General features: G+C 41.3%; 2 protein-coding genes, 1 non-coding gene and 1 pseudogene across 4 annotated transcripts; 2 read left to right on the forward strand and 2 right to left on the reverse strand.

Annotated features, from left to right (window-relative positions):
- The first annotated feature begins 3,310 nt into the window (after positions 1-3,310).
- On the forward strand, positions 3,311-11,296 carry LOC118382532 (dnaJ homolog subfamily C member 5B-like; annotated as a pseudogene).
- A 1,284-nt stretch (positions 11,297-12,580) lies between these two features.
- trnay-gua (transfer RNA tyrosine (anticodon GUA)) lies at positions 12,581-12,666 on the reverse strand. The gene is given in 2 exon segments: positions 12,581-12,616; positions 12,630-12,666. It is a non-coding gene; the product is annotated as a tRNA-Tyr (tRNA).
- Positions 12,667-13,940: 1,274 nt separating this feature from the next.
- LOC118370172 (tripartite motif-containing protein 55-like) lies at positions 13,941-23,700 on the forward strand. Of its 2 annotated transcripts, none has more exons than XM_052503136.1 (8): positions 13,941-14,451; positions 14,855-15,024; positions 17,221-17,401; positions 17,582-17,677; positions 18,535-18,768; positions 18,876-18,898; positions 19,079-19,203; positions 21,045-23,700. In XM_052503136.1, the coding sequence occupies exons 1-8, from the start codon at positions 14,332-14,334 to the stop codon at positions 21,143-21,145; spliced, it is 1,050 nt and encodes a 349-aa protein (XP_052359096.1). In that variant the 5' UTR covers positions 13,941-14,331; the 3' UTR covers positions 21,146-23,700. The 2 variants fall into 2 exon arrangements, with proteins under 2 accessions (XP_052359096.1, XP_052359085.1); XM_052503125.1 differs by having other exon boundaries at positions 13,944-14,451; positions 17,218-17,401.
- A 1,375-nt stretch (positions 23,701-25,075) lies between these two features.
- Positions 25,076-26,816, reverse strand: LOC118383123 (corticoliberin-like). The gene is made up of 2 exons (XM_035769742.2): positions 26,563-26,816; positions 25,076-26,040 (listed from the first exon to the last, which is right to left on the reverse strand). The coding sequence occupies exon 2, from the start codon at positions 26,019-26,021 to the stop codon at positions 25,518-25,520; it is 504 nt and encodes a 167-aa protein (XP_035625635.1). The 5' UTR covers positions 26,022-26,040; positions 26,563-26,816; the 3' UTR covers positions 25,076-25,517.
- Between the last annotated feature and the right edge of the window lie 410 nt (positions 26,817-27,226).

Below are 27,226 nucleotides of genomic sequence, written 5' to 3' on the forward strand. Positions count from 1 at the left end.
TTCCCCAGGGGCCACAAGTATCTTCTTTCAGATCAGGAAATAAACCGTCAATAAAATGTGACTCCTATCTGTTGTTTTGTATGGACTTTCAACACCATAAACAATACATTATAACTGCGATATGCCACTCCTTGAAATAATCACTGGTTTGCAAACTTTACCCAATCTAAATTATAAGATACAATATTACTATAATTATTGTAGTCTTTATATACATGGAGCTTAGGTGAGTATAATGCATATTGGTCATGGTAAAATTTGTGTCCACCTGCAAACCCTTTTCGACCTACGTTTTTAACACCATGTCATGTCACTCTGTGTGTATGTCACTCTGTATGTATGTCACTCTGCATGTATGTCACTCTGCATGTATGTCACCCCCATGTCATGTCACTCTGCATGTATGTCACTCTGTATGTATGTCACTCTGCATGTATGTCACTCTGCATGTATGTCACCACCATGTCATGTCACTCTGTATGTATGTCACTCTGCATGTATGTCACTCTGCATGTATGTCACTCTGCATGTATGTTACTCTGCATGTATGTCACCACCATGTCATGTCACTCTGTATGTATGTCACTCTGCATGTATGTCACCACCATGTCATGTCACTCTGTATGTATGTCACTCTGCATGTATGTCACCACCATGTCATGTCACTCTGTATGTATGTCACTCTGCATGTATGTCACTCTGCATGTGTCACTCTGCATGTATGTCACTCTGCATGTATGTCACTCTGCATGTATGTCACCACCATGTCATGTCACTCTGTATGTATGTCACTCTGCATGTATGTCACTCTGTATGTATTTCACTCTGCATGTATGTCACTCTGTATGTATGTCACTCTGCATGTATGTCACTCTGCATGTATGTCACTCTGTATGTATGTCACTCTGCATGTATGTCACTCTGCATGTATGTCACTCTGTATGTATGTCCCTCTGTATGTATGTCACCACCATGTCATGTCACTCTGTATGTATGTCCCTGCTGTCACTCTGTATGTCACCACCATGTCATGTCACTCTGTATGTATGTCACTCTGCATGTATGTCACTCTGCATGTATGTCACTCTGCATGTATGTCTCTGTATGTATGTCCCTCTGTATGTATGTCACCACCATGTCATGTCACTCTGTATGTATGTCACTCTGTATGTCATGTCACTCTGCATGTATGTCACTCTGTCATGTATGTCACTCTGTCACTCTGCATGTATGTCCCTCTGTATGTATGTCACCACCATGTCATGTCACTCTGTATGTATGTCACTCTGCATGTATGTCACTCTGTATGTATGTCACTCTGCATGTATGTCACTCTGCATGTATGTCACTCTGTATGTATGTCACTCTGCATGTATGTCACTCTGCATGTATGTCACTCTGTATGTATGTCACTCTGTATGTATGTCCCTCTGTATGTATGTCACCACCATGTCATGTCACTCTGTATGTATGTCACTCTGCATGTATGTCACTCTGCATGTATGTCACTCTGCATGTATGTCACTCTGCATGTATGTCACTCTGCATGTATGTCACTCTGCATGTATGTCACTCTGCATGTATGTCACTCTGTATGTATGTCACCATGTCTGTCATGTATGTCACTCTGCTGTATGTCACTCTATGTCCCTCTGTATGTATGTCACTCTCACCACCATGTCTGTATGTATGTCACTCTGTATGTATGTCACTCTGCATGTATGTCACTCTGCATGTATGTCACTCTCTGTCATGTATGTCACTCTGCATGTATGTCACTCTGTATGTATGTCACTCTGCATGTATGTCACTCTGCATGTATGTCACTCTGTATGTATGTCACTCTGTATGTATGTCCCTCTGTATGTATGTCACCACCATGTCATGTCACTCTGTATGTATGTCACTCTGCATGTATGTCACTCTGCATGTATGTCACCACCATGTCATGTCACTCTGTATGTATGTCACTCTGCATGTATGTCACTCTGTATGTATTTCACTCTGCATGTATGTCACTCTGTATGTATGTCACTCTGCATGTATGTCACTCTGCATGTATGTCACTCTGCATGTATGTCACTCTGCATGTGTCACTCTGCATGTATGTCACTCTGCATGTATGTCACTCTGCATGTATGTCACTCTGTATGTATGTCACTCTGCATGTATGTCACTCTGCATGTATGTCACTCTGTATGTATGTCACTCTGTATGTATGTCACTCTGTATGTATGTCACCACCATGTCATGTCACTCTGTATGTATGTCACTCTGCATGTATGTCACTCTGCATGTATGTCACTCTGTATGTATGTCACTCTGCATGTATGTCACTCTGCATGTATGTCACTTTGCATGTATGTCACTCTGCATGTATGTATCGCCATCTTGTGGAAGAAGACAAGAGGACAATACTTTTTTTCTGCGTTTCTTCTATCTTCCACTAGGTGGTAGTCTTCTGTCACTGAATGCAGAAGCTTTGTGAAACCCATGGTGTAATCCTATCAAGCCTACTAAAACGATAGTAGACTAAAAAGCACAGCATTACGGTCAATATTTTACATTATCTTTCACCCTCTCTCAGAAAGTCATCAATCCGTTGACACTACTACTATTCTACCCAGACACCTCAGTATCCTGCAATATAGTAGACCTACTTCCAACTCCCCTTTAAACCCCAACCCAACATCCAGCCAATCATGTTAGGGCCACTGGCGGCTGGGCCTGCTGAAACGTGAGCACATGACTATCTGCCTGTATGTTTTCTTCATCTCATCCGCTGAACTAGTCCTCCACAGAGCAAACACCTGAATCCACTGACCTGTCTGTCTCTCCCAGGGACGACTGGAGCACTGGAGCTGACGGTCTGGACAGAGGAACAGTTAGGAAAGAGAGGAACGGGAAAGAGGAATAGCTGTGGACAAATGCAGAGGATGTGATTGGCGAAAAGTTCTCTTAGTTAAGTCTTTTGAGTTCTGTTGTTTGGTGTTCGTAGTCCATGTTAAAACAGTAAGGTGACAAGTTCTCTCATGTTTGTGTTCTCTGATGAATTTTGCCAATGTCTTTAGCAACTCTTAGATCGAATAGAATGTTGGACATAACATAGTGATAAAACAATGGAACGGTACAATCTCTGTGGAAAATTATTTGTTACTATTTATAGCAGTTCTATCAATGATGAATAGGGATGCTGTGTGAACAGTATACCATTACTGATAGATCAGTGGATCAGCTGAACAACCACACAGTCAATATCAGGAATCAAATCATTGTGGTTGCTGTGTTGTGCAGGTAATGGTGAGAGAATATGTCGGAACAAAAGCAGTGTTCCCTGTCCACCTCAGGAGAGGCCCTATACTTAGTCCTGGGCCTCCAAAAGACCTGTACACTGGACAACATCAATAAGTCCTACAGGCACACACAGACACACTTTCACCTCACTTCTTGAGCTGTGTGCTTGGTTAAACCAGTGGGTGACCCACTTAAATGTTTTGGCCGACCCATCAGGTTGTTTCTATACGACACACAATTTGGGAGTCATTTGGCTAGTTAGTGGAGTAACCAGACAAACAAAAGACAACAGATAACCTTATGCCTCAATGGAGAAACTGAACTGCATATGACATCACTGACAGCAACCCTTTGAGCATGTTAACCCATATAAAACGTTCCATCCATTTAACTCTATATACTCTAAACAGTTTTTGTTAGTATACGAAGATCATTTTCTCCACAGAAGCAGGTTAGACATTGATCTGTGACCATGCAACGTGTGCTGGAAAGCACAAACAGATGTCATGTAACAACCCATGTCTATGGAGGTCAGTGGGAATGATTTTAATGGGCCGTTTTTCAGGAGACAAAAAACAAGACTTTGTGAGTCAGACAGACACTCTGACTGACTGCTGCAAGACCTTTTATAATCACAGACAGTTATCGTCAGATAGCTGCATGAATACAATATTACTTCCATAAAACTAAAATATTAATACTACAGAACAGATGGCACCCCTTGTTGTACACAGGTCAGGGCTTATACAAGATTCCTGTGTGTGTGTGTGTGTGTGTGTGTGTGTGTGTGTGTGTGTGTGTGTGTGTGTGTGTGTGTGTGTGTGTGTGTGTGTGTGTGTGTGTGTGTGTGTGTGTGTGTGTGTGTGCGTGCGTGCGTGCGTGCGTGCGTGCGTGCGTGCGTGCGTGCGTGCGTGCGTGTGTGTGCGCCCCCCATATGCAGGGTGGTTGTACTCGGAAGCTTGTCAGAACACGTTGGGAATAGACCCTAGCATTATGGCTGCAGCCCCACTTTCTATGTACCCACACAACAAGTAGTACCTGAACCTTACAATAAAACAGAAGAACAGACGTCCTACAACATGAAGAGCTGCTGATAAAAACCTACTGGTCCCCGTACTCAACCTTAATCTAGTTATTGTGTCATGACAGGGGCCTTTGATGCTTAATCAAGATCAATTCACTCAGCTATAACCCAAGTCGTTTTCAATTATATTTTGCAATGTAATTCCGCATTTTAATGTAGATTTTGTTTAGGATAACTATTTTAACCTACATGCTGTAACTTACATTTCAACCAAAATATGTCTGTCAAGACCTCTTGCATACCCTGCCTTCTCTCTCATTTCACCAATACATTTCCATTGGAAGCACTCCGACATGTACAGTAGTAAGTCAGAATCTAATGACTTATAATATGAATTCACTTCAGACGCATATAGGTGCCATTACAATTAGTCCTTCTTAATTAGTCTAATTGGAATTCACTTTCAGGAACCATCCAAATGGTTAGCTTTTGAGCAGCCCTTGTTTGTTGTTAATGAATATGTAAACAGTGGCATTTCCAGAGCATGTTGGCATCATAAAAAATGAACAAGCAGACATGCTTCGGAGCATCATCAAATGTTAATGACAAATTACAATATACAGCAAAAAAAGAGAGAGCGATAACATTTAGTTACATGTATTGTTTTATGTAAAGCTGACTTTAGTTACATGTATTGTTTTATGTAAAGCTGACTGTAGTTACATGTATTGTTTTATGTAAAGCTGACTGTAGTGATATTTGTTTTATGTAAAGCTGACTGTAGTGATATTTGTTTTATGTAAAGCTGACTGTAGTTACATGTATTATTTTATGTAAAGCTGACTGTAGTGATATTTGTTTTATGTAAAGCTGACTGTAGTGATATTTGTTTTATGTAAAGCTGACTGTAGTGATATTTGTTTTATGTAAAGCTGACTGTAGTTACATGTATTATTTTATGTAAAGCTGACTGTAGTGATATTTGTTTTATGTAAAGCTGACTGTAGTGATATTTGTTTTATGTAAAGCTGACTGTAGTTACATGTATTATTTTATGTAAAGCTGACTGTAGTGATATTTGTTTTATGTAAAGCTGACTGTAGTGATATTTGTTTTATGTAAAGCTGACTGTAGTTACATGTATTGTTTTATGTAAAGCTGACTGTAGTTACATGTATTATTTTATGTAAAGCTGACTGTAGTGATATTTGTTTTATGTAAAGCTGACTGTAGTTACATGTATTATTTTATGTAAAGCTGACTGTAGTGATATTTGTTTTATGTAAAGCTGACTGTAGTGATATTTGTTTTATGTAAAGCTGACTGTAGTTACATGTATTATTTTATGTAAAGCTGACTGTAGTGATATTTGTTTTATGTAAAGCTGACTGTAGTTACATGTATTATTTTATGTAAAGCTGACTGTAGTTACATGTATTATTTTATGTAAAGCTGACTGTAGTGATATTTGTTTTATGTAAAGCTGACTGTAGTTACATGTATTATTTTATGTAAAGCTGACTGTAGTTACATGTATTGTTTTATGTAAAGCTGACTGTAGTTACATGTATTGTTTTATGTAAAGCTGACTGTAGTTACATGTATTGTTTTATGTAAAGCTGACTGTAGTTACATGTATTGTTTTATGTAAAGCTGACTGTAGTTACATGTATTGTTTTATGTAAAGCTGACTGTAGTTACATGTATTATTTTATGTAAAGCTGACTGTAGTTACATGTATTATTTTATGTAAAGCTGACTGTAGTTACATGTATTATTTTATGTAAAGCTGACTGTAGTGATATTTGTTTTATGTAAAGCTGACTGTAGTTACATGTATTGTTTTATGTAAAGTTGACTGTAGTGATATTTGTTTTATGTAAAGCTGACTGTAGTGATATTTGTTTTATGTAAAGCTGACTGTAGTTACATGTATTGTTTTATGTAAAGCTGACTGTAGTTACATGTATTGTTTTATGTAAAGCTGACTGTAGTTATATGTATTGGTTTATGTAAAGCTGACTGTAGTTACATGTATTGTTTTATGTAAAGCTGACTGTAGTGATATTTGTTTTATGTAAAGCTGACTGTAGTTTCATGTATTATTTTATGTAAAGCTGACTGTAGTTACATGTATTATTTTATGTAAAGCTGACTGTAGTTATATTTATTGTTTTATGCAAAGCTGACTGGGGTTATATTTATTTCATGGTGTCTGTCAACAATATCTACACATTTTCTAGCCTGACTTAGAAGACTTTAATTGTGCTATACATGCTATTCCAACTAAAACTGTGCTTATATCAGTATTGTACTAATGTACTAATGCCTGGCAGGTGTGTGCGTTGACAGATTTGAGGGTTCTCACCCCATCTTTGTCACTAGTTGCTACGGTGCTGACTGCTGACTGGATCTGATCTGCAGGTATTGAGAGTGATCTGCAGGTATTGAGAGTGATCTGCAAGTATTGAGAGTGATCTCTATTTTCCGGCTACCCGGATAAAGCACTAAATAAACTTCAGTTAGTGCTAAATACGGCTGCTAGAATCCTGACTAGAACCAAAAAAATTTGATCATATTACTCCAGTGCTAGCCTCTCTACACTGGCTTCCTGTCAAAGCAAGGGCTGATTTCAAGGTTTTACTGCTAACCTACAAAGCATTACATGGGCTTGCTCCTACCTACCTCTCTGATTTGGTCCTGCCGTACATACCTACACGTACGCTACGCTCACAAGACGCAGGCCTCCTAATTGTCCCTAGAATTTCTAAGCAAACAGCTGGAGGCAGGGCTTTCTCCTATAGAGCTCCATTTTTATGGAACGGTCTGCCTACCCATGTCAGAGACGCAAACTCGGTCTCAACCTTTAAGTCTTTACTGAAGACTCATCTCTTCAGTGGGTCATATGATTGAGTGTAGTCTGGCCCAGGAGTGGGAAGGTGAACGGAAAGGCTCTGGAGCAACGAACCGCCCTTGCTGTCTCTGCCTGGCCGGTTCCCCTCTTTCCACTGGGATTCTCTGCCTCTAACCCTGTTACGGGGGCTGAGTCACTGGCTTGCTGGGGCTCTCTCGTGCCGTCCCTGGGGGTGCGTCACCTGGGTGGGTTGATTCACTGTTGTGGTCGGCCTGTCTGGGTTGCCCCCCTTGGGTTGTACCGTGGCGGAGATCTTTGTGGGCTATACTCGGCCTTGTCTCAGGATGGTAAGTTGGTGGTTGAAGATATCCCTCTAGTGGTGTGGGGGCTGTGCTTTGGCAAAGTGGGTGGGGTTATATCCTTCCTGTTTGGCCCTGTCCGGGGGTGTCCTCGGATGGGGCCACAGTGTCTCCTGACCCCTCCTGTCTCAGCCTCCAGTATTTATGCTGCAGTAGTTTATGTGTCGGGGGGCTAGGGTCAGTTTGTTATATCTGGAGTACTTCTCCTGTCCTATTCGGTGTCCTGTGTGAATCTAAGTGTGCGTTCTCTAATTCTCTCCTTCTCTCTTTCTTTCTTTCTCTCTCTCGGAGGACCTGAGCCCTAGGACCATGCCCCAGGACTACCTGACATGATGACTCCTTGCTGTCCCCAGTCCACCTGGCCATGCTGCTGCTCCAGTTTCAACTGGCCTGGGCCCTAGGACCATGTCCCAGGACTACCTGACATGAGGACTCCTTGCTGTCCCCAGTCCACCTGGCCATGCTCCTGCTCCAGTTTCAACTGTTCTGCCTTACTATTATTCAACCATGCTGGTCATTTATGAACATTTGAACATCTTGGCCACGTTCTGTTATAATCTCCACCCGGCACAGCCAGAAGAGGACTGGCCACCCCACATATGCTCTCTCTAATTCTCTCTTTCTTTCTCTCTCTCGGAGGACCTGAGCCCTAGGACCGTGCCCCAGGACTACCTGACATGATGGCTCCTTGCTGTCCCCAGTCCACCTGACTGTGCTGCTGCTCCAGTTTCAACTGTTCTGCCTTATTATTATTCGACCATGCTGGTCATTTATGAACATTTGAACATCTTGGTCATGTTCTGTTATAATCTCTACCCGGCACAGCCAGAAGAGGACTGGCCACCCCACATAGCCCGGTTCCTCTCTAGGTTTCTTCCTAGGTTTTGGCCTTTCTAGGGAGTTTTTCCTAGCCACCGTGCTTTTACACCTGCATTGTTTGCTGTTTGGGGTTTTAGGCTGGGTTTCTGTACAGCACTTTGAGATATCAGCTGATGTACGAAGGGCTATATAAATAAATTTGATTTGATTTGATTTGATCTGCAGGTATTGAGAGTGATCTGCAGTTATTGAGAGTGGTCTGCAGGTATTGAGAGTGATCTGCAGGTATTGAGAGTAATTTGCAGGTATTGAGAGTGGTGTGCAGGTATTGAGAGTGAGCTACAGGTATTGAGAGTGATATGCAGGTATTGAGAGTGGTCTGCAGTTATTGAGAGTGGTCTGCAGGTATTGAGAGTGATCTGCAGGTATTGAGAGTGGTGTGCAGGTATTGAGAGTGATCTGCAGGTATTGAGAGTGATCTGCAGGTATTGAGAGTGATCTGCAGGTATTGAGAGTGGTCTGCAGGTATTGAGAGTGATCTGCAGGTATTGAGAGTGATCTGCAGGTATTCCGAGTGATCTGCAGGTATTCAGAGTGATCTGCAGGTATTCCGAGTGATCTGCAGGTATTGAGAGTGATCTGCAGGTATTGAGAGTGATCTGCAGGTTTTCTGAGTGATCTGCAGGTATTCCGAGTGATCTGCAGGTATTGAGAGTGATCTGCAGGTATTCCGAGTGATCTGCAGGTATTCAGAGTGATCTGCAGGTATTGAGAGTGTAGACAGGAATGTGTCTAGAGATGCCAGGATACTCACTGAAACATGGGAAAAGATCTCAGCTTGGAAATGAGAGATAATAGTGCAGCCTCTTACTGAAAGCATTAGATAAGACCATAAAGTAGCAAGATAGTAACAATGATGAAGATGGCATTTCGGCTAGCTTAGCCTTCTGGAGTGAATCATCTTTTCAATTTTGTAATACTTTTTTTTCTATTCAAAAAGCTTGCTTTGAAACATGATCCAGACAATAACCCAGAAAACCTGAACGGCACAGATAAATTCAAGGAGCTCAACAATGCCCACTCCGTCCTGCCAGATGCTTCCAAGAGGAACATCTACAACAGCTATGTCTCCCTCAGGCTGTACGTGGCTCAGCAGTTTTGAGAGAACTTCAACGTTTATTCAACGTTAACTTCATGCATGCGCGCGTGCGCTGTGTGTGTGTGTGTGTGTGTGTGTGTGTGTGTGTGTGTGTGTGTGTGTGTGTGTGTGTGTGTGTGCGTGCGTGCGTGCGTGCGTGCGTGCGTGCGCGTGTGCGTGTGTGTGTGTGAAAAAGGAAATCTAGTCTATGTTCATGTGTTAATAGTGAATGGTCTATGTCCATCCTGTTTATGGTCTGTAGCATGCTAACAGGCTGCTACTTCTGCTGCTGCCTGTGCTGCTGCTTGAACTGCTGCTGTGGGATGTGTAAAAACCAAAACCCCTGGGGAGGAGGACCCCGACACCTACATTTTCCCTGGCAACCTGGGGGAGCAGATCCGCACAGACATGGAGACAGGTGAGCAGCACACACCTGGAGGGTATTCGCAGCTACAATGTTCAGCAGGGTTTTGAAACAGAGAGCCAGGTGAGCCCCACTGAGAAGGATGAAATTGCCCCTTGACACTGAACTGAGGTCAGTTTTGCCTTTCATCTTCCTAATAAGGTTAGGACTCTGGGAGGGTAAGCTAATGCTGTGCCTAGGGGCAACTTCTACCCTGAGCAAGCCTCACACACTATCTCTTACTGCTTCAGAATTAGCCTGTAGTTCGCAGTTTTATTATCCTTCTGTTGAAACAACAGCTGAAACCCTTTTAATAAGCTCTTCCTACATCACTCTCCTACCGTATCGATACTTCCTCATCTATTAAAGGGAAAACATTTGATGCTGCAAAGTGACTTTGATGTGAAAGCAAAGTCACGAAGACAGCGGAATGGCATAGACTGTGAATACGATGTTTTCTCCAACGCACCAAGTCAGCCTGTTAATGAAAATAAAGAGACTTGATATATTTGGGCCAGATATTTGGATATGATACATTGCTCTGGTGCCAGTTAGCTGTGGGAGGTTGGGTGTGATTTTATTCTTCATGTCTGCTGCAGTTCTCCAACATAACTGATAATTACTGCCTCTGAGTCACATCTCTAAATGTGTTTCCATAAGCAGTTATTTTGAGCCCCATCTCACAATGGCCTTTGTTTCCAGCACTCACTGCACAGTCTCTCAGCCATCATGGGGGGATGATAAGAAGGCCTACTCATATATTTGGCTTCAGAACACATTGCTTATGATAACATATTTATTGTGAGCATGTACCAATAGGAATTGTACCTACTACTGTAGGGATAGCCCAGGGTAATTGAAGTGATTAAAGCGGCCCTTCAAGCCAGCCAGGCTGTGACAAAGTGTGCCTCGTCTGTGGTGCCAAAAGGACAACCGGCAGCAGGAGGCAGGAGGCTAGACGTCACTTCCTATAGTTAGTGTACAAATGTAGGATCTTAACTTGATCACTCGTTTTGCAAACTTGTAGAGTAGTCAAGGTTTAAAAAGCTTCTAAAGTTTGTAATTTCCACTTTAAATATTAGACTTGATTTGCCCCTACAAAAAAAATTCCATTCATTATAAACCACATAATAATTCACATTTCCTGTTGCTGCAGGATTATTCCTGCTGTATCAAACTGGCTCAAATTAAGATCCTACACCTGTAGTAGGCTTATTTCTAGGACAGTTTTGGAGGATATGCCATATTTTCATAGTTCTGTGTAACATTCACAACATAAACTAAATGCACTGATAAATTGATCTTACCCTCTCCAGATGCTGACGACATCCCCATAATACAGCAACCAACCAATACCAGCAAGAAGACCAGGTTGATTGGTGACGGACGACAGGCCTATCCCTAACACACCTGAGAGCAGACATTAGAGGACTGGTGATGTCATAGGGATTCCAGCCATGGGTTCAAATACATGTGTATTTAAGTATTTGTTATTTACAGTGGATTCAGAAAGTATTCAGACCCTTTTACTTTTTCCACATTTTGTTACAGCATTATTGTGAAATGGATTAAATAAATATTTTTCCTGCTCCATCTACACACAATACCCCATAATGACAAAGTGAAAAAACGGGTTTTTAGAAATGTTTGCAAATGTATATATTTTTAAAAACAGAAACACCATATTTACATAAGTATTGAGACCCTTTGCTAATAGACTCGAAATTGAGCTCAGGTACATACTATTTCCATACTAAATTCAATTGATTAGACATTATTTGGAAAGGCACCCACCTGTCTATATAAGGTCCCACAGTTGACAGTGCATATCAGAGCAAAAACCAAGCCACGAGGACAAGCCTTTTATTTTTAATAACTTTATTTTTTTAAACCGTTTTTGCTTTAGCATTATGAGGTATTATGTGTAGATTGATGAGGGGGGAAAAACTATTTCATCCATTTTAAAATAAGGCTGTAATGTAACAAAATGTGGAAAAAGTCAAGAGGTCTGAATACTTTCTGAATGCACTGTAAAAACGTATTTTCTGTGTGTTTTAGCATTTTCAAATAATGTGCCCTGAATTAACTACTTATATTGGTATTAGTATTTTCAAGTTTTTCAAATAATTCCCCAAAATAGCCTACTATGTGAAATTATTTTCAAATAGTTATTTAAAATACTATTTTCAAATACCTGGGTTGAATGCATGGGATGCAGACGTTCCAAGTGTATTTCCAAATAAATTCCAATATTCAAAAACTTGTCTTTTCAACAACAACAAAAATATATCTAAATACTTCCTTCCCTAATACCCTAAATATTATTTGAATTATTTGAACCCAGGTCTAAGGGGGATTCATTCCCTGATGTAGATCCCAGAAGGCCTCCATTCCACCCCTTGACTACACTTTGTAAATTATGAATGAGTGTTCCTTTGTGTGCAATGTGTTTTGTGTTAGTTATTGTTTTGTGTTGTTTGTTATACAGTATAGTAGGCGTAAGTATGGCTGTGAAAGGTTTGAGAGATTTAGAATTGTGTCATGTGGCAATAGACTTTCCTTTTTGAAAAGTTACTTCAACATATTTTCTTGTAATTACATTACGCATCTTACAAACATATAGGCGTACAAATTATACTTAAATCTGTTGTTAGGTCTGGTTTCACAAATCAGGTGAGCAAAAAAATCCTCCTTCGAGCCGGATTTGAACCAGCGACCTAAGGATTGCTATGTAACCTCTACAGTCCTCCGCTCTACCAACTGAGCTATCGAAGGGAGTACATGAAACCGTTGACTAGCGGGCTATCTATACGTAACAATGTGTGTGCATGTATTATTATATATATGGATATATGTGGCTGGTTGGTGTCCGAGTTTACTTTCTGTAATTAATTACTTAGCGTCGAATAATATATATGAGTAGACGACATTTTAGCAGTCACATATTTAGATTGCGAATTATAAAAACAAACGAGATATGCACATAGCTAAAGGTAGCTAGCTACATCTCGCTTCAAACGCATTCAACACATTTAACGTTACGAGCTAGCGAGCATGAGCCGTGTCAAATATACTGAGGCCGTGTGCAACCATTAATAAAATCTAGGACAGTACTCTGTATATTCCTAGACTAAAACTAAACTAGCTGTAACGACGTTAGCGAAATTGTCTAATAAGGTTGACATGGTGGTAATGAACTGTTTCCTAAATTAAAGTGTCATGGAAGCTGTTGTTACTCTGACGACAGACTAAAAAGTTTAACTTCGAGAGGGAGGTGGCAACATAGTATCTGACCAGTTACTCACGTTCGACGCATCATTCTAGACAGCCTGATGCATTTATATGAGTCACTGCTGCCATTGTATAGGAAGGGGAATTAGCTCAAATGGTAGAGCGCTCGCTTAGCATGCGAGAAGTAGCGGGATCGATGCCCGCATTCTCCAACTCTTTTCCCGACCTTCCCAATCAGTGTTGTTGTCTATTTTCCATAAATAAACATTGAAATTACTTTGTAGCCAGTCATGTGTTGCTATGTATTCATATGAAAAATTCTGATACAATGTATCTGAATGATTAACATTAGAATGTTTTGAAACATGAACTGGATGAACGTTCCTTCCTTGATCTGCGAGATACTGTTTACACTACGACATACTGTTCATGATGCTGATCATATATTCTGATACGTTTTATATGCGTAAATATTATTTTTAAATACCATAATACATCAAATTGGCTCATTATACTGCTTTTATACTCAATCATAGTGTGTATGCCACTGTTCATCAGACACAGGTGGATTCTAATTTGCAAATGTAATAACCACAAGGGGATTAAACTCAAATGGTAGAGCGGTCGTCAATTTTTTACAGTTTCAGGGCGCCCACTGAAATTCTAGTAGGTTTACTGAACTCCCCTAGGATTACCAACGAACTGCGATGCTCATCAAAACATCAGTTGAGTCCAAAATGTAAATCCTACCACAGCCAATATAAATAGCCTATTATGTCACATGTTCATGTTGTTCCCCTGAACAACACATCCTCAAACACTTTTGTTATACAATTATATTTGTATATAGGCTAACAGTTTGATGACACACAGCTTTACATTAAATGGGGTCAGTTTAAAGACTACTGCGAGGAATCATTAACTGCCCAAGCCCTATCTAGACTCATTTTCATATATGGGCAAGTAAACATGGCAACCTTCGACCTGACACTTTCTAAAAACAGCCCTGACACCCGCTCGAGCAGCCAGACTATACTCAGTGTGAGGAACAGGTTGAACCGGAGCAATTACCGTGGGACTACATTTCAATTTTACACCGAAATAAGCGGCTTGGGACGTTATAATGCCGAATTAACCATTTCTTATTATTCATTTGACACTTTGAACGTTTTAACGGAGTGAGTTGGTGTGTAACAGAAGAGAAACGTCATGGACAATTTGGAGAAGCAGTTGATTTGTCCCATCTGCCTGGAAACATTTACCAAACCAGTGGTCATTTTACCGTGTCAACACAACCTGTGTAGAAAGTGTGCCAATGATATCTTTCAGGTAAAGTAGTCCTGCAATAACGTAAGTAATAAATAGCTATGTTTTTTTCTGGTAGACATATATATTAAACCGTGTTTAATCTACAAACTATATTATTTGTTGGTCTATTTATAACAACTAGTTTTACTGTATATCAGGGATATTGTTTTTGTTTGTTTCTTGTCCATGCCCATAAGCTATGTACACCAAAACCTCTGCACTGTTCTCATTTTGTGTTTTATTTTATCTTGTTGTTTCCCATGAGCCATTAGCAGTGTTCAATCTCAGCTATGTGCTCCCATATCATTTTGTGTAGCCTCAAATGTGACTATAGTATTACAGATGAAATATTAGGCATAGATAATAATAGGTATTACATTTGGTATACATTTTAATATGCCCCTGTCTGTTCTATCCTGTCTAGGCCTCCAACCCATACCTCCCAACCAGAGGGGGGTCAGTGACCTCCGGTGGCCGTTTCCGGTGCCCGTCCTGCAGGCACGAGGTGGTCCTGGACCGCCATGGGGTCTACGGGCTCCAGAGGAACCTGCTGGTGGAGAACATCATCGACATGTTCAAACAGGAGTCCACCAGGTGAGAGAGTCGTACACTATAGGAGTCCAAAGGAAAAATAATACTTCCAGTGCCTGTACTTCACTTTCCAGCCAAGGTGCATGAACAGATGAGCAAACTGGGGGGAAACCATTTTCTCCATGTTCCCACTAGCTTGATACAGGAATCATTTTAAATAGTAATTATAAAGGAAATAGAGTCTGTCTCAGACACTACCATCACGGTCCTGCTGTACCACAAACTAAATACAAACATCCAGTTACTCTGTTTTGTGAGTTCAGGGGAAAATGTTTTTTTAATGTGTAATTTCCTTATCTTATTCACCCATTGTATTACATTCCCAGGCTCTAATACTACTTGCAATATGTCAGTGAATTGCTTACATGAAGACGAACAGTGAATTGCTTACATGAAGACGAACAGTGAATTGCTTACATGAAGACGAACAGTGAATTGCTTACATGAAGACGAACAGTGATTTGTTAAAATAGGCCAGTTAGGGCATTGACAGTGACATATACAGTGGGGCAAAAAAGTAATTAGTCAGCCACCAATTGTGCAAGTTCTTCCACTTAAAAAGATGAGAGGCCAGTAATTATCATCATAGGTACACTTCAACTATGACAGACAAAATGAGAAAGAAAAAATCCAGAAATCTATACTTATTTTCCACCATAATTTGCAAATAAATTCATTAAAAATCCTACAATGTGATTTTCTGGATTTTTTTTCTCATTTTGTCTGTCATAGTTGAAGTGTACTTATGATGAAAATTACAGGCCTCTCTTATCTTTTTAAGTGGGAGAACTGATGGGGAGAGAGCACAATTGGTGGCTGACTAAATACTTTTTTTGCCCCACTGTATAATGATAGCTCTGAAAAACTACATACAGCCTACATTAAAAATGTGTTGAAACTCCAGTGTTGAAACGTGTTATTTTTCCTGATTCCTCATCATATGACATGACACCTGACCAAGACAAAGCTGGGCCTCAATCTTTACTGTGGAAAAACTCCTGCTGCCACTCATACTGAATGTTTTCTACAATCTTGACTACTTTTCTGGCCTCGTATACAAGTATTCCAGGCTGCCTTATAAAGACAAATGGTGGCTGATGAAGGTGACTAGTAGTAGATCATAAAATAGTGTTGATAAAGAAATAATGAAATACAGTAGTAGATGACGTCCTTCAATCAGATGTTCTCCCTCCAGAAGCCACAACGATGACAACAGCTGGAGCTAAATACAGTCAAGGAAGTACGTAGATCACAAACATCACATTTACATGACGGATTACTGTTTATATTTAACTCCCGCTAGCTAAAGTGAGCTACGTGTCCGTGGTTTTGTAGTGAGAGTGGCATCTTATCTATGGTGTCTGCTGGAGGGTTTAGTGCTATAAGAATCCATCAGATGAATGTGTTGCTATGAAGAATAGGAGCCCTGAGGCAATGTAATCTAGCTCTCTACTGTCCTTTCACTCGACATCACGCTTAACGCTTTAGACTTTATTCACGAGACAAAACTCTTTCGCTCGACATAGAGAGGGATAGAGTGGAATGGAGGTGAGGGGTACTCTGTGTGTTTGAGGACATTCACTAGCTTGATAGAGGAAAAAAGAGAAGGAGAGGTACGGTTGCTTATTGTGTAGTTTTGCGTGCTTAAAGGCAGTGTATATGTCACCCAGCCGCTGGTGCCCATATTAACCCATGGTCCCATAGTGAGTCAGAGGGTTGATTTGGCTGGCAGGAGGTCTCTGGTCCGAGTAACACAATGATATACTCCCAGCCGACGTGTGTGTGTGTGTGTGTGTGTGTGTGTGTGTGTGTGTGTGTGTGTGTGTGTGTGTGTGTGTGTGTGTGTGTGTGTGTGTGTGTGTGTGTGTGTGTGTGTGTGTGTGTGTGTGTGTGTGTGTGTGTGTGTGTGCGTGTGTGCGTGCGTACGTGTTGGGAGGAAGGGTGACTAAAAACTAAGGTATGACACACACGTCACTCCATTTAGATACTGTTTGTACAGATGCTTAGGATGTGATGTAGCCTATCATGATCTTGATAGGCTATCATGACTGAATGATGTTCAGTTATCATGGGCAGGCAGCCTGATTCACAACATCCAGTGGAAGGAAACTGAGCAGGAGAGGAAGCCACTAAACTATTACAGTAAGATGCACCCCTAGTATTGGGAGTCTCATCATGTCTCCCTCCCCCTTCCAGCAGCGCCAAGCCAGCGGCCCCAGAGAGGACAGAGGAGCAGGCCATGTGCCAAGAGCACAAGGAGGAGAAGATCAACATCTACTGTGTGACCCACAGCGTTCCCACCTGCTCCATGTGCAAGGTGTTTGGAGCCCACCAGGACTGTGAGGTGGCGCCGCTCAAAAGCATGTACCAGACACAGAAGGTGAGGACCCAACTATCTGCTGTATGGTCTTGACTGATGTAGGAAAACGTCTTCAAGAGATGCACAGTAGGTGAAATGGGACAGTTGCCTCCTGTGCATGTCAGTGCATTGCAACTCTCTCAGTGACTGTTTTGGCTCTGTGTGTGTGTGTGTACGTGTACGTGTACTGCGTGCCCCCAGACGGAGTTGACTGACGGGATAGCGATGATGGTGGGGAACAACGACAGGATCCAGGGCATCATCAGTCAGTTAAAGGAGACCTGCCGGACCATAGAGGTGACTGGGCCAGTGTGGCAGCACCTGTATTTCTGTCTCTGTCTGTCTGTCTGTCTGCCTCTCACTAACACAGCCAACTGAAACCAGGATGTTACTGTATTGAGCCCCCCCTATACAAAAATGAGACTGTGTTCTAAGTCTGTTTGTTTCTATCACCCACAAAAATTAACGAATAAGTTCGGACACTTTGTCCTCCCTCACACATACCAAGAAACACACTAAGTATTCTGCCGTTTCTCTCTCACACTGAGAAACCAAGAGGAGAGTTGATGGGGAGAGAGCGGACACACACACACACACACACACACACACACACACACACACACACACACATTGGAGTTGATGAGCTAGTAACAACTGTACTGTGGAGGAAGCTGGAGTGGCTCCAGTCCCCTCTGTGTCACCCGTGGTGGTGTTACCCAGGATTGTCATGCAGAGCTGGTTCTTGTTCAAAGCTGGGTCGTGGTCAAAGCTGGGTCGTGTTCAGAGCTGGGTCGTGTTCAGAGCTGGGTCGTGTTCAGAGCTGGGTCGTGTTCAGAGCTGGGTCGTGTTCAGAGCTGGGTCGTGGTCAGAGCTGGGTCGTGGTCAGAGCTGGGTCGTGGTCAGAGCTGGGTCGTGGTCAGAGCTGGGTCGTGGTCAGAGCTGGGTCGTGGTCAGAGCTGGGTCGTGGTCAGAGCTGGATCGTGGTCAGAGCTGGGTCGTGGTCAGAGCTGGGTCGTGGTCAGAGCTGGATCGTGGTCAGAGCTGGGTCGTGGTCAGAGCTGGGTCATGATCATTAGGCAAGGCAACGGGAGAAAACGCTTGTGTGTTTGTGTCCGTCTGTCTGTCCGTCCATGTGTGTGGTTGCCTGCGCACAGGAGAATGGCAGGAGGCAGAAGTCCCAGCTGTGTGAGAAGTTTGACCATCTGTACGCCATCTTGGAGGAGAGGAAGAGGGACTTAAGTTCTAAGGTGGTGGCCGAGCAGGAAGAGAAGCTCAACTACATTCGTGGTTTAACCAAGAAGTACAAAGAGCACCTGGAGCGGAGCTGTAAGACCGTAGAGACAGGCATACAGACCTTGGAGGAACCAGAGATGGCTGTCTTCTTACAGGTGACTGACACAAACACTCTCCCTTAACATTCAGGCTTCAATCCTGATTCAACTTTTCACATAAATCAGGAATTTAGAGTAACCCTTTCCATTTCTCTGTCTTACAGACTGTAAAAGACCTCCTTAAAAGGTGAGTACACATGCTGATGGAACAAAGTGTGTATCATGTACCGCATTATGTACATATCTCTAAACACCATACACAATAAGGTCAAGCCTGACTCTCTCCGTGTCCGTGTCCGTGTCCGTGTGTGTGTGTGTGTGTGTGTGTGTGTGTGTGTGTGTGTGTGTGTGTGTGTGTGTGTGTCAGGACTGGGGAGGCGTCGAGTACCTCCCACCTGGAGAAGGTGGAGCGAGGATATGAGGCGATGGATCACTACACCGTTAACTTCTGGAGAGAGGGCAGGGCCCTGCGTAGCATTGACTTCATCTCAGGTAGGAAGAGTTGGTAGTGAAACATCTTATTGTGTCTCATTCTGTCTGCCCCTGCAGGGTGGGGTGCATCTCAATTGTCTTGTGTGGTTTACTTTCCTTGTTTCCGGGCTGTCATCTTTATTGATCTGAAAACAGGCTAGGTGAAAGCTACAGTTGAAGTCGGAAGTTTACATAGACCTTAGCCAAGTACATTTAAACTCAGTTTTTCACAATTCCTGACATTTAATCCTAGTAAATAACCCTGTTTTAAGTCAGTTAGGATCACCACTTTATTTTAAGAATGTGAAATGTCAGAATAATAGTAGAGAGAATTATTTATTTCAGCTTTTATTTCTTTCATCACATGGGTCAGAAGTTTACATACACTCGATTAGTATTTGGTAGCATTGCCTTTAAATGGTTTAATTTGGGTCAAACGTTTCAGGTAGCCTTTCACAAGCTTCCCACAATAAGTTGGGTGAATTTTGGCCCATTTCTCCTGACAGAGCTGGTGTAACTGAGTCAGCTTTGTAGGCCTCCTGGCTCGCACACACGCTTTTTCAGTTCAGTGCCCACAAATGTTCTATAGTATTAAGGTCAGGGCTGTGTGATGGCCACTCCAATGCCTTAACTTTGTTGACCTTAAGCCATTTTGCCACAACTTTGGAAGTATGCTTTGGGTCATTGTCCATTTGGAAGACCCATTTGCGACCAAGCTTTAACTTCCTGACTGATGTCTTGAGATGTTGCTTCAATATATCCACATAATTTTACTTCCTCATGATGCCATCTATTTTGTGAAGTACACCAGTCCCTCCTGCAGCAAAAAACCTCCACAACATGATGCTGCAACCTCCATGCTTCACGGTTGGGATGGTGTTCTTCGGCTTGCAAGCCTCCCCCTTTTTCCTCCAAACATAACGATGGTCATTATGGCCAAACAGTTCTATTTTTGTTTCATCAGACCAGAGGACATTTCTTCAAAAGGTACGATCTTTGTCCCCATATGCAGTTGCATTCCATAGTCTGGCTCTTTTATGGTGGTTTTGGAGCAGCGGCTTCTTCCTTGCTGAGCGGCCTATCAGGTTATGTCGATATAGGACTTGTTTTACTGTGGATATAGATATCTTTATACCTGTTTCCTCCAGCATCTTCACAGGGTCCTTTGCTGTTGTTCTGGGATTGATTTGCACTTTTCGCACCAAAGTACGCTCATCTCTAGGAGACAGAATGCGTCTCCCTCCTGAGCAGTATGACGGCTACGTGGTCCCATGGTGTTTATACTTGAGTACAATTGTTTGTACAGATGAACATGGTACCTTCAGGCGTTTGGAAATTGGATGAACCAGACTTGTGGAGGTCTACAATTTGTTTTCGGAAGTCTTTGCTGATTTATTTTGATTTTCCCATGATGTCAAGCAAAAAGGCACTGAGTTTGAAGGTAGGCCCTGAAATGCATCCACAGGTACACCTCCAATTGACTCAAATGATGTCAATTAGCATATTAGTAGATTCTAAAGCCATGACATAATTTTCTGGAATTTTCCAAGCTGTTTAAAGGCACAGTCAACCTATCTGACCCACTGGCATTGTGATACAGTGAAATAATATGTCTGTAAACAATGTCCTAACCGACTTGGCCTAACCGACTTGCCGATGTCCTAACCGACTTGCCAAAACTACAGTTTGTTAACAAGAAATTTGTGGAGTGGTTGAAAAATGAGTTTTAATGACTCCAACCTAAGTGTATGTAAACTTCCGACTTCAACTGTATATTAAGCTTTCCATGGGCAGTATATGTAGTTCTTGCGTTGTTGTTTATCAGACATTTATCTCTCACTTCAATATCCCTCTGTCTGTAGATGACGAAGATGAGTATGAGGAGGTAGATGAGGGAAAGGCAGAGGCTGAAGTAGGAGGTGGATCCTCAACAGCTGCCCCACTCCCATCCCCCGCCCCTTAACTCAGCCAACCACAGAGCACAGCCAACCATCAGCCATGGCCCAAACAGAGATGGAGAGGAAGTGAGACAGACTCCCTCATTTTTTTCTGGTTCTTATAGAGTCAATGAACTAAGCAGACCAAACCCAGCTGCTAATGCATTGAAGCCTATGTGAGAGCCACCTCGTTAATCAGACCGGAACTGATCCTTTTTTTTCAGTGTTAAACTGCCTGAGAGGGACATCTTAATTTATCCACCATCTTTGGTCCAGACTCAAAGATACTTCTTGCAGGAGTAGGATGAAGTTGCCCCTGGACATTGTTCTAATGTCAGTTTTGAGTTTTCCCTCCTCATGGTTAAGGTTAGGATTGGGGAAAGCTAAGCTGATCCATGATCAGTGCCTATGGACAACATCTACCTGAAGCACACCTGCACAGGTGATAGATAGAGCCTTCTGACACAAAACTCTCCTGGGACTTCCTCCCAAAGCTGTGGTTGGATGCAGCTGGATGTGGACATGTTTTTTTCCCAAAAGGAGTGCATTTCAGGAGTCAGGAAGTTCACTATAGGAAGACTTTTTAGCCTGATTAAATTTGATTTGTTAAAGAAATATGCTAACAAAGTAGTTTTTTGTGGCTAATTTTAGTTTTCCCTCAGACTGCCGTTGTCGAGTTTTGTCTGAGCAGCAGTGTTGTTTCTTTAATGAAGTTGGCAAGATGCCACCGTCTGAACTACATCATTAGAGAATATCATCAGCTGAACATCTCAAACAAGAACTTCCAGAAGATTTTTCTGCCTTTTGTTGTTATTTTTTTTACTGAAAAAGTATAAACATCTATATATATTTGGTTACATTATGAATTCACATAGTATAATAATATATACAGTACCTTCAGAAAGTATTCACACCCCTTTACTTTTTCCACATTTTGTTGTTACAAGGTGGGATTCAAATTGATTTCATTTTTGTCAACGATCTACATAAAAACACTGTAATGTCAAAGTGAAAAATTAAATTAGAACATTTGTAAAATATTTATGAAAAATGTATGAGTCATGTTAGAATCACCTTGGCAGCAATTACAGCTCAGTCTTTCTGGGTAAGTCTCTAAGAGCTTTCCACACCTGGATTGTACAATATTTGCTCATTTAAAAATAAAACAAACTTCAATCTCTGTGAAGTTGGTTGTTGATCATTGCTAGACAGCCATTTTAAAGTCTTGCTATAGATTTTCAAGCCTATTTAAGTCAGAACTGTAACTAGGCCACTCAGTAACATTCAATGTTGTCTTGGTAAGCAACTCCAGTGTATAATTGGCCTTGTGTTTTAGGTTATTGTCCTGATAAGAGCATTTTACTCCCAGTGTCTGTTGGAAAGCAGACTGGATCAGGTTTTTCTCTAGGATTTTCTCTGTGCTTAGTTCCATCCTGTTTATTTTTATACCTCCTAAAACTCCCTAGTTATTGTTGATGACAAGCATACCCATAACATGATGCAGTCACCACCTTGCTTGAAAATATGAAGAGTGGTACTCTGTGGTTTTGTTGTGTTCAATTTGCCACCAATATAATGCTTTGTATTCAGGACATAAAGTACATTTCTTAGCATTTTTTTTGCAGTTTTACTTTAGTGCCTTATTGCAAACAGGATGCATGTTTTGGAATATTTGTATTCTGTACAGGCTTCCTTCTTTTTACTCTGTCAATTAGGTTAGTACTGTGGATTAACACAATGTTGTTGATCCATCCTCAGTTTTATCCTATCACAGCCATTCAACTCTGTAACTGTTTTAAAGTCCCCATTGGTCTCATGGTGAAATGGTTTCCTTCCTCTCTGGGAACTGAGTTAGGAAGGACGTCTGTATCTTTGTAGTGACTGGGTGTTTTGAGACACCATCCAAAATGTAAATAATAACTTCACCATGCTCAAAGGGATATTCAATATCTGTTTTGTTTTTTTACTCATTTACCAATAGGTGCCCTTCTTTGCGAAGCATTGGAAAAACCATGGTCTTTGTGGTTGAACCTGTGTTTGATATTCACTTCTCGACTGAGGGACCTTAGATATAATTGTATGTGGGGGTACAGAGATGAGGTAGTCATTCAAAAATCATGTTAAACACTGTTATTGCACACAGAGTGAGTCCATGCAACTTATTATGTGACTTGTTAAGCAAATGTTTACTCCTCAACTTATTTAGGCCGTAACAAAGGGGTTGAATACTGATTGACTCGACATTTCAGCTTTTCATTTTTTATCCAGTTTTAAAATGTCTAAAAACATTATTCCACTTTGACATGATGGTGTATTGTGTGTAGGCCAGTGACACAACATCTAAATGTAATCTATTATAAATTCATGCTGTAACAACACAATGTGGAAGAAGTCACCGGGTGTGAAAGCGTTCTGAAGGCACTCCAGGTTTAATATATACATGGCTAGGTTTTTCAATTACTGGAAGAGATGGCAAGCAGACTTCTCTCATAAAAAAAATATAAGAAGAAAGAAGATATTTTGCCTGCATTTTGTCACAGTGTACATTATATTGCATGCATAAAATGTGTGAATACAACCACTTGTTTGTTCAGGTGTCCTTCTTCCTTTGTGCAGAAAATCATAATGCACCATTGTCTTTACTGCCTCACTGTAGATACTTTGTCTTCCAGCAGAGTATAGACCATTCAGGGCATGTGGGCCAAAGTCATTTCCATTGGCCTCCAGCACCATTTCTCTATGTGGTATTTCCCTTATGCCTCCCCTTCTTAGCATTAAACAGGCGTTAGTTCACACATCTCACTGCCTCAGTTCAGCTAACGATGTCAGGAAGCTTGTTGCGTAGTCCAAATAGTGTCTTCCAGCCCAGTGGAGGGTGTGGGTGTGTAAGGTGAATCTTGTGGTGGTGCTTTAACAATCCACACACCCGGATCCAGATCCATAATTTACTTATCTTGTCAATCAGGTTTACAGCATAGTTCACTCTTCACAGAATAGTTCACTGTTCACAGCATGGTTCACTGCAACATTTACAATTTAGGCTCCACACTGTAATGAGCCCCCTGTTGCTATGTAGGGCAGACAATAAGCTGAATGACTCACAGACACAGTTATTTTGTTTATGTTGACACTACGGATCAAGGATCAGGGCATACAGACGCGTGCCACTCATCTCACACAAGAAAGAGCTCATCTGGTGTTCCTGAGTTTCTGTTGTCTTGTCACTAGCGAAGTAGTGGCTTGGACTGTGTAATGAGTGACGCTCCTTCATAGAGGAGTGTTTTGAAACAGCTAGGTAGATGAGGCTTGAATTGTAAAGAGGCTCCTTTGAGGCAATGGTCATCTCTCTAACTCCTCTCAGCTTGTTATTGTGCTCACATTTCCAGTGATCCTCTGACTTCGATTCTAATGTCATTTTTTCTTTACCTTGTCTGGATCAATTTGGTGGCACAAGTCATCAGTAGGCTAATATAAATGCATTAACAATAGTAATTTCACTATGTTTTTTCTTTTGAATTCTGTATCCTTTTGTGTGAGTGTTTCAACTTGTGGCAGCGAGCTGATCCTAAATCAGTTCAAGGACAGGAAAAACAAATTCTGTTTATCTTTATGATTAAGAGTAGACCTAATCTCTCTTTCTTTTTGGACTTATTTCTCACTGCATGACAAATGGTATAGCGACTATTGCCGTTGGACAGGCGCTGCTTGTCAAAGCACATACAATTAGACATCTGCAGGCTTGAAAGAAACGCTCTTGCTCCATCCTCAAATGTTATTCTATTGTACGGACTACTGTAGGCTATACAGATAATCATGTTTAGGTTTTTTTGCCAGACACTTCAGATCAGTGAAAAGTTTGTGTCCAGTAATTATACAAAACCAAATTTAGATTCAAATGGCCAACTATATGGGCGATAAACTGTAGAATTTACAAATATCCACAGAGAAGTGCAAACAAATTTTCAGATTTTATTGAAAAATATAAGTATAAGACATTCTCTTGCACAACAAAAATGTACTGGTTGCTCATAAGTTTATTAACAAACTTAAATAACATAACATACAATAAAACGTAATTTCCTAAGCCTATAAGATCTACCAAAAAAATATGTTTTTGTCTTAAAGAGAGACAGAATCGTGTATATTCTACAGTTTTGACGTAGAACTTCAACAACAATAGCCTAATACAAATTCATAGGACGTACTTTATCTTGCATGATATTGGCTACAATCATAATTACAAGTAACCTACAAGCCCATTTAGTCTCCACCGTCAGGTTAAAGCTATAAAATAAATAATTATAAACAAAGATGGAAAAGCAGCACTATGGTACAGAATACTGTGTGTTTTGTGCTAAATGTAAAAACAAATCTTTGGCGGATGGATGGATGTAGTTTTCATTTCCCGAAGATCTCCATCATTTTTCTGTTGCTATGGGCTTGTTGCTGTAACTGTTCAGCTCTGGACATCTCCATCATCTGTCGGAGCATGTGGAACGTAAGATCTAGAGATATCGGCGGATCATCAGACCTCCTCCCCCTCTCAATCGAGTCGTCGAGCTGGTTCGCGAAGCCGCTGACGAACCGGCTGATGTTCCCAACTTTGCCTTGTCGAAGACGCTGCGTCAGTTGGAGCTGCAAGGCTCTGTTGTAGACCGCTGGGGAGCCCTCTGGGTACATGCCTTTAGGTGCGGACGCAGCAGAGTTGCGGTTCCCGTTTCCCAGTCGGATGTAGTATTCCTCTCCATGTCGCGTCAGGAGGGGAAGAGACTGTTGCTGCGCGTCGTGATGTGGAGCGGTGGCGCGCTGGACAGCGCCAGGGCTCTCGATAGCCCTACACTCATAGCGCGGTAAGAAAGCAATGAGCAGAACCACGGTGGTGACGAGGAAATTGAGCTTCATGTCAGGGGTTCAACGAGATCTGAAGAAGAATGGAGACAATTAACTTCACGTCTCCCTCAATCATTATAATTTTTGTACAATACGTTTAGTTCATAAAATTGAGAGGCATTCGTTGCATGCGATGAAGTTGCAGGATAATATAAACTACATGTGCATGACTTAAGTAAAAGTTTTTCAATTGTGATGAGAATACACTGTCTATCATTTTAAATTCCTGTCATCTCTACCATTATCAGACTATGAATTTACAGCCAGAAATTAATTAAATAGAATATGTACATGCAAAGTAATCCATTTGGTGGGCCATAAATCCAGGGGTTGGTGAAACGTCCACAAAATCAAAACGAGATAGCAGAGAGGGAATATATTAATTATGCGTGCATCTTTGCGTATCCATCAAGTTAATGTGGAAATCTATGAACAGCTTTCCATGTTGAGGAATAACATGTAATGGCACCTTCCAACACACAAGTGAAAATAACATTTTAAAATGAAGTATGATCTATGCATGGATTTGTTGCCAGCATATATGGTCTCATACCTTCAGTTGAGTCGTTGTGTCCCTGGATTTTAGGTATTTGTTGAGAACTCTCTTCCTCTTCCACGAGTGATGGATCAAGAAATGTGTATAAGGAGTTCTTCAAATAAAGCACGGCAGTTTGGATTTATATAGCCAAGACCCGCGACAAGTGTCACGCTCTGAGCTCAGAGATTGCGTATGCGCGGAGTTACATTGGTGTAACTTGAATGAACGCATCTGTGAAAGTCTGGGGTAGTTTGAATGAGATGAGTCATAAATGTTGGTTGTGTGCGTGTGTGTGTGTGTTTAGAATACAACATATTTTCTAACACGCACACAGGCTTGGATGCAGACATAATTATTAGTCTATAGTTGTTCTTTATCTCAGTGGCTGGTCTGTTCTACAAAAAGGAGACCTGTATTAAGTCATGCACAAGTCCTGTTCAGAAAATGGACTGAATTGTCATTTTGGTGGTGCACTTCTCAAAATGATTCTCACTCAGACAATCAAATACAGACTTTGTGCCCTGAATTAGAAATTAGAAATAAAATATTGCTGAGACATGATGAATATTTATAACAGATTACCTCAGAGTACATTCTAAATTAATATAATTGTACTAATCAACTTCAAGAACAACAGATTGGTCTGAAATGCATTGTCCAATATTTCATGGCAATTGCT

The sequence above is a fragment of the Oncorhynchus keta genome, chromosome 4 (genome assembly GCF_023373465.1).
Source record: "Oncorhynchus keta strain PuntledgeMale-10-30-2019 chromosome 4, Oket_V2, whole genome shotgun sequence".
Taxonomy (NCBI): Eukaryota; Metazoa; Chordata; class Actinopteri; order Salmoniformes; family Salmonidae; genus Oncorhynchus; species Oncorhynchus keta.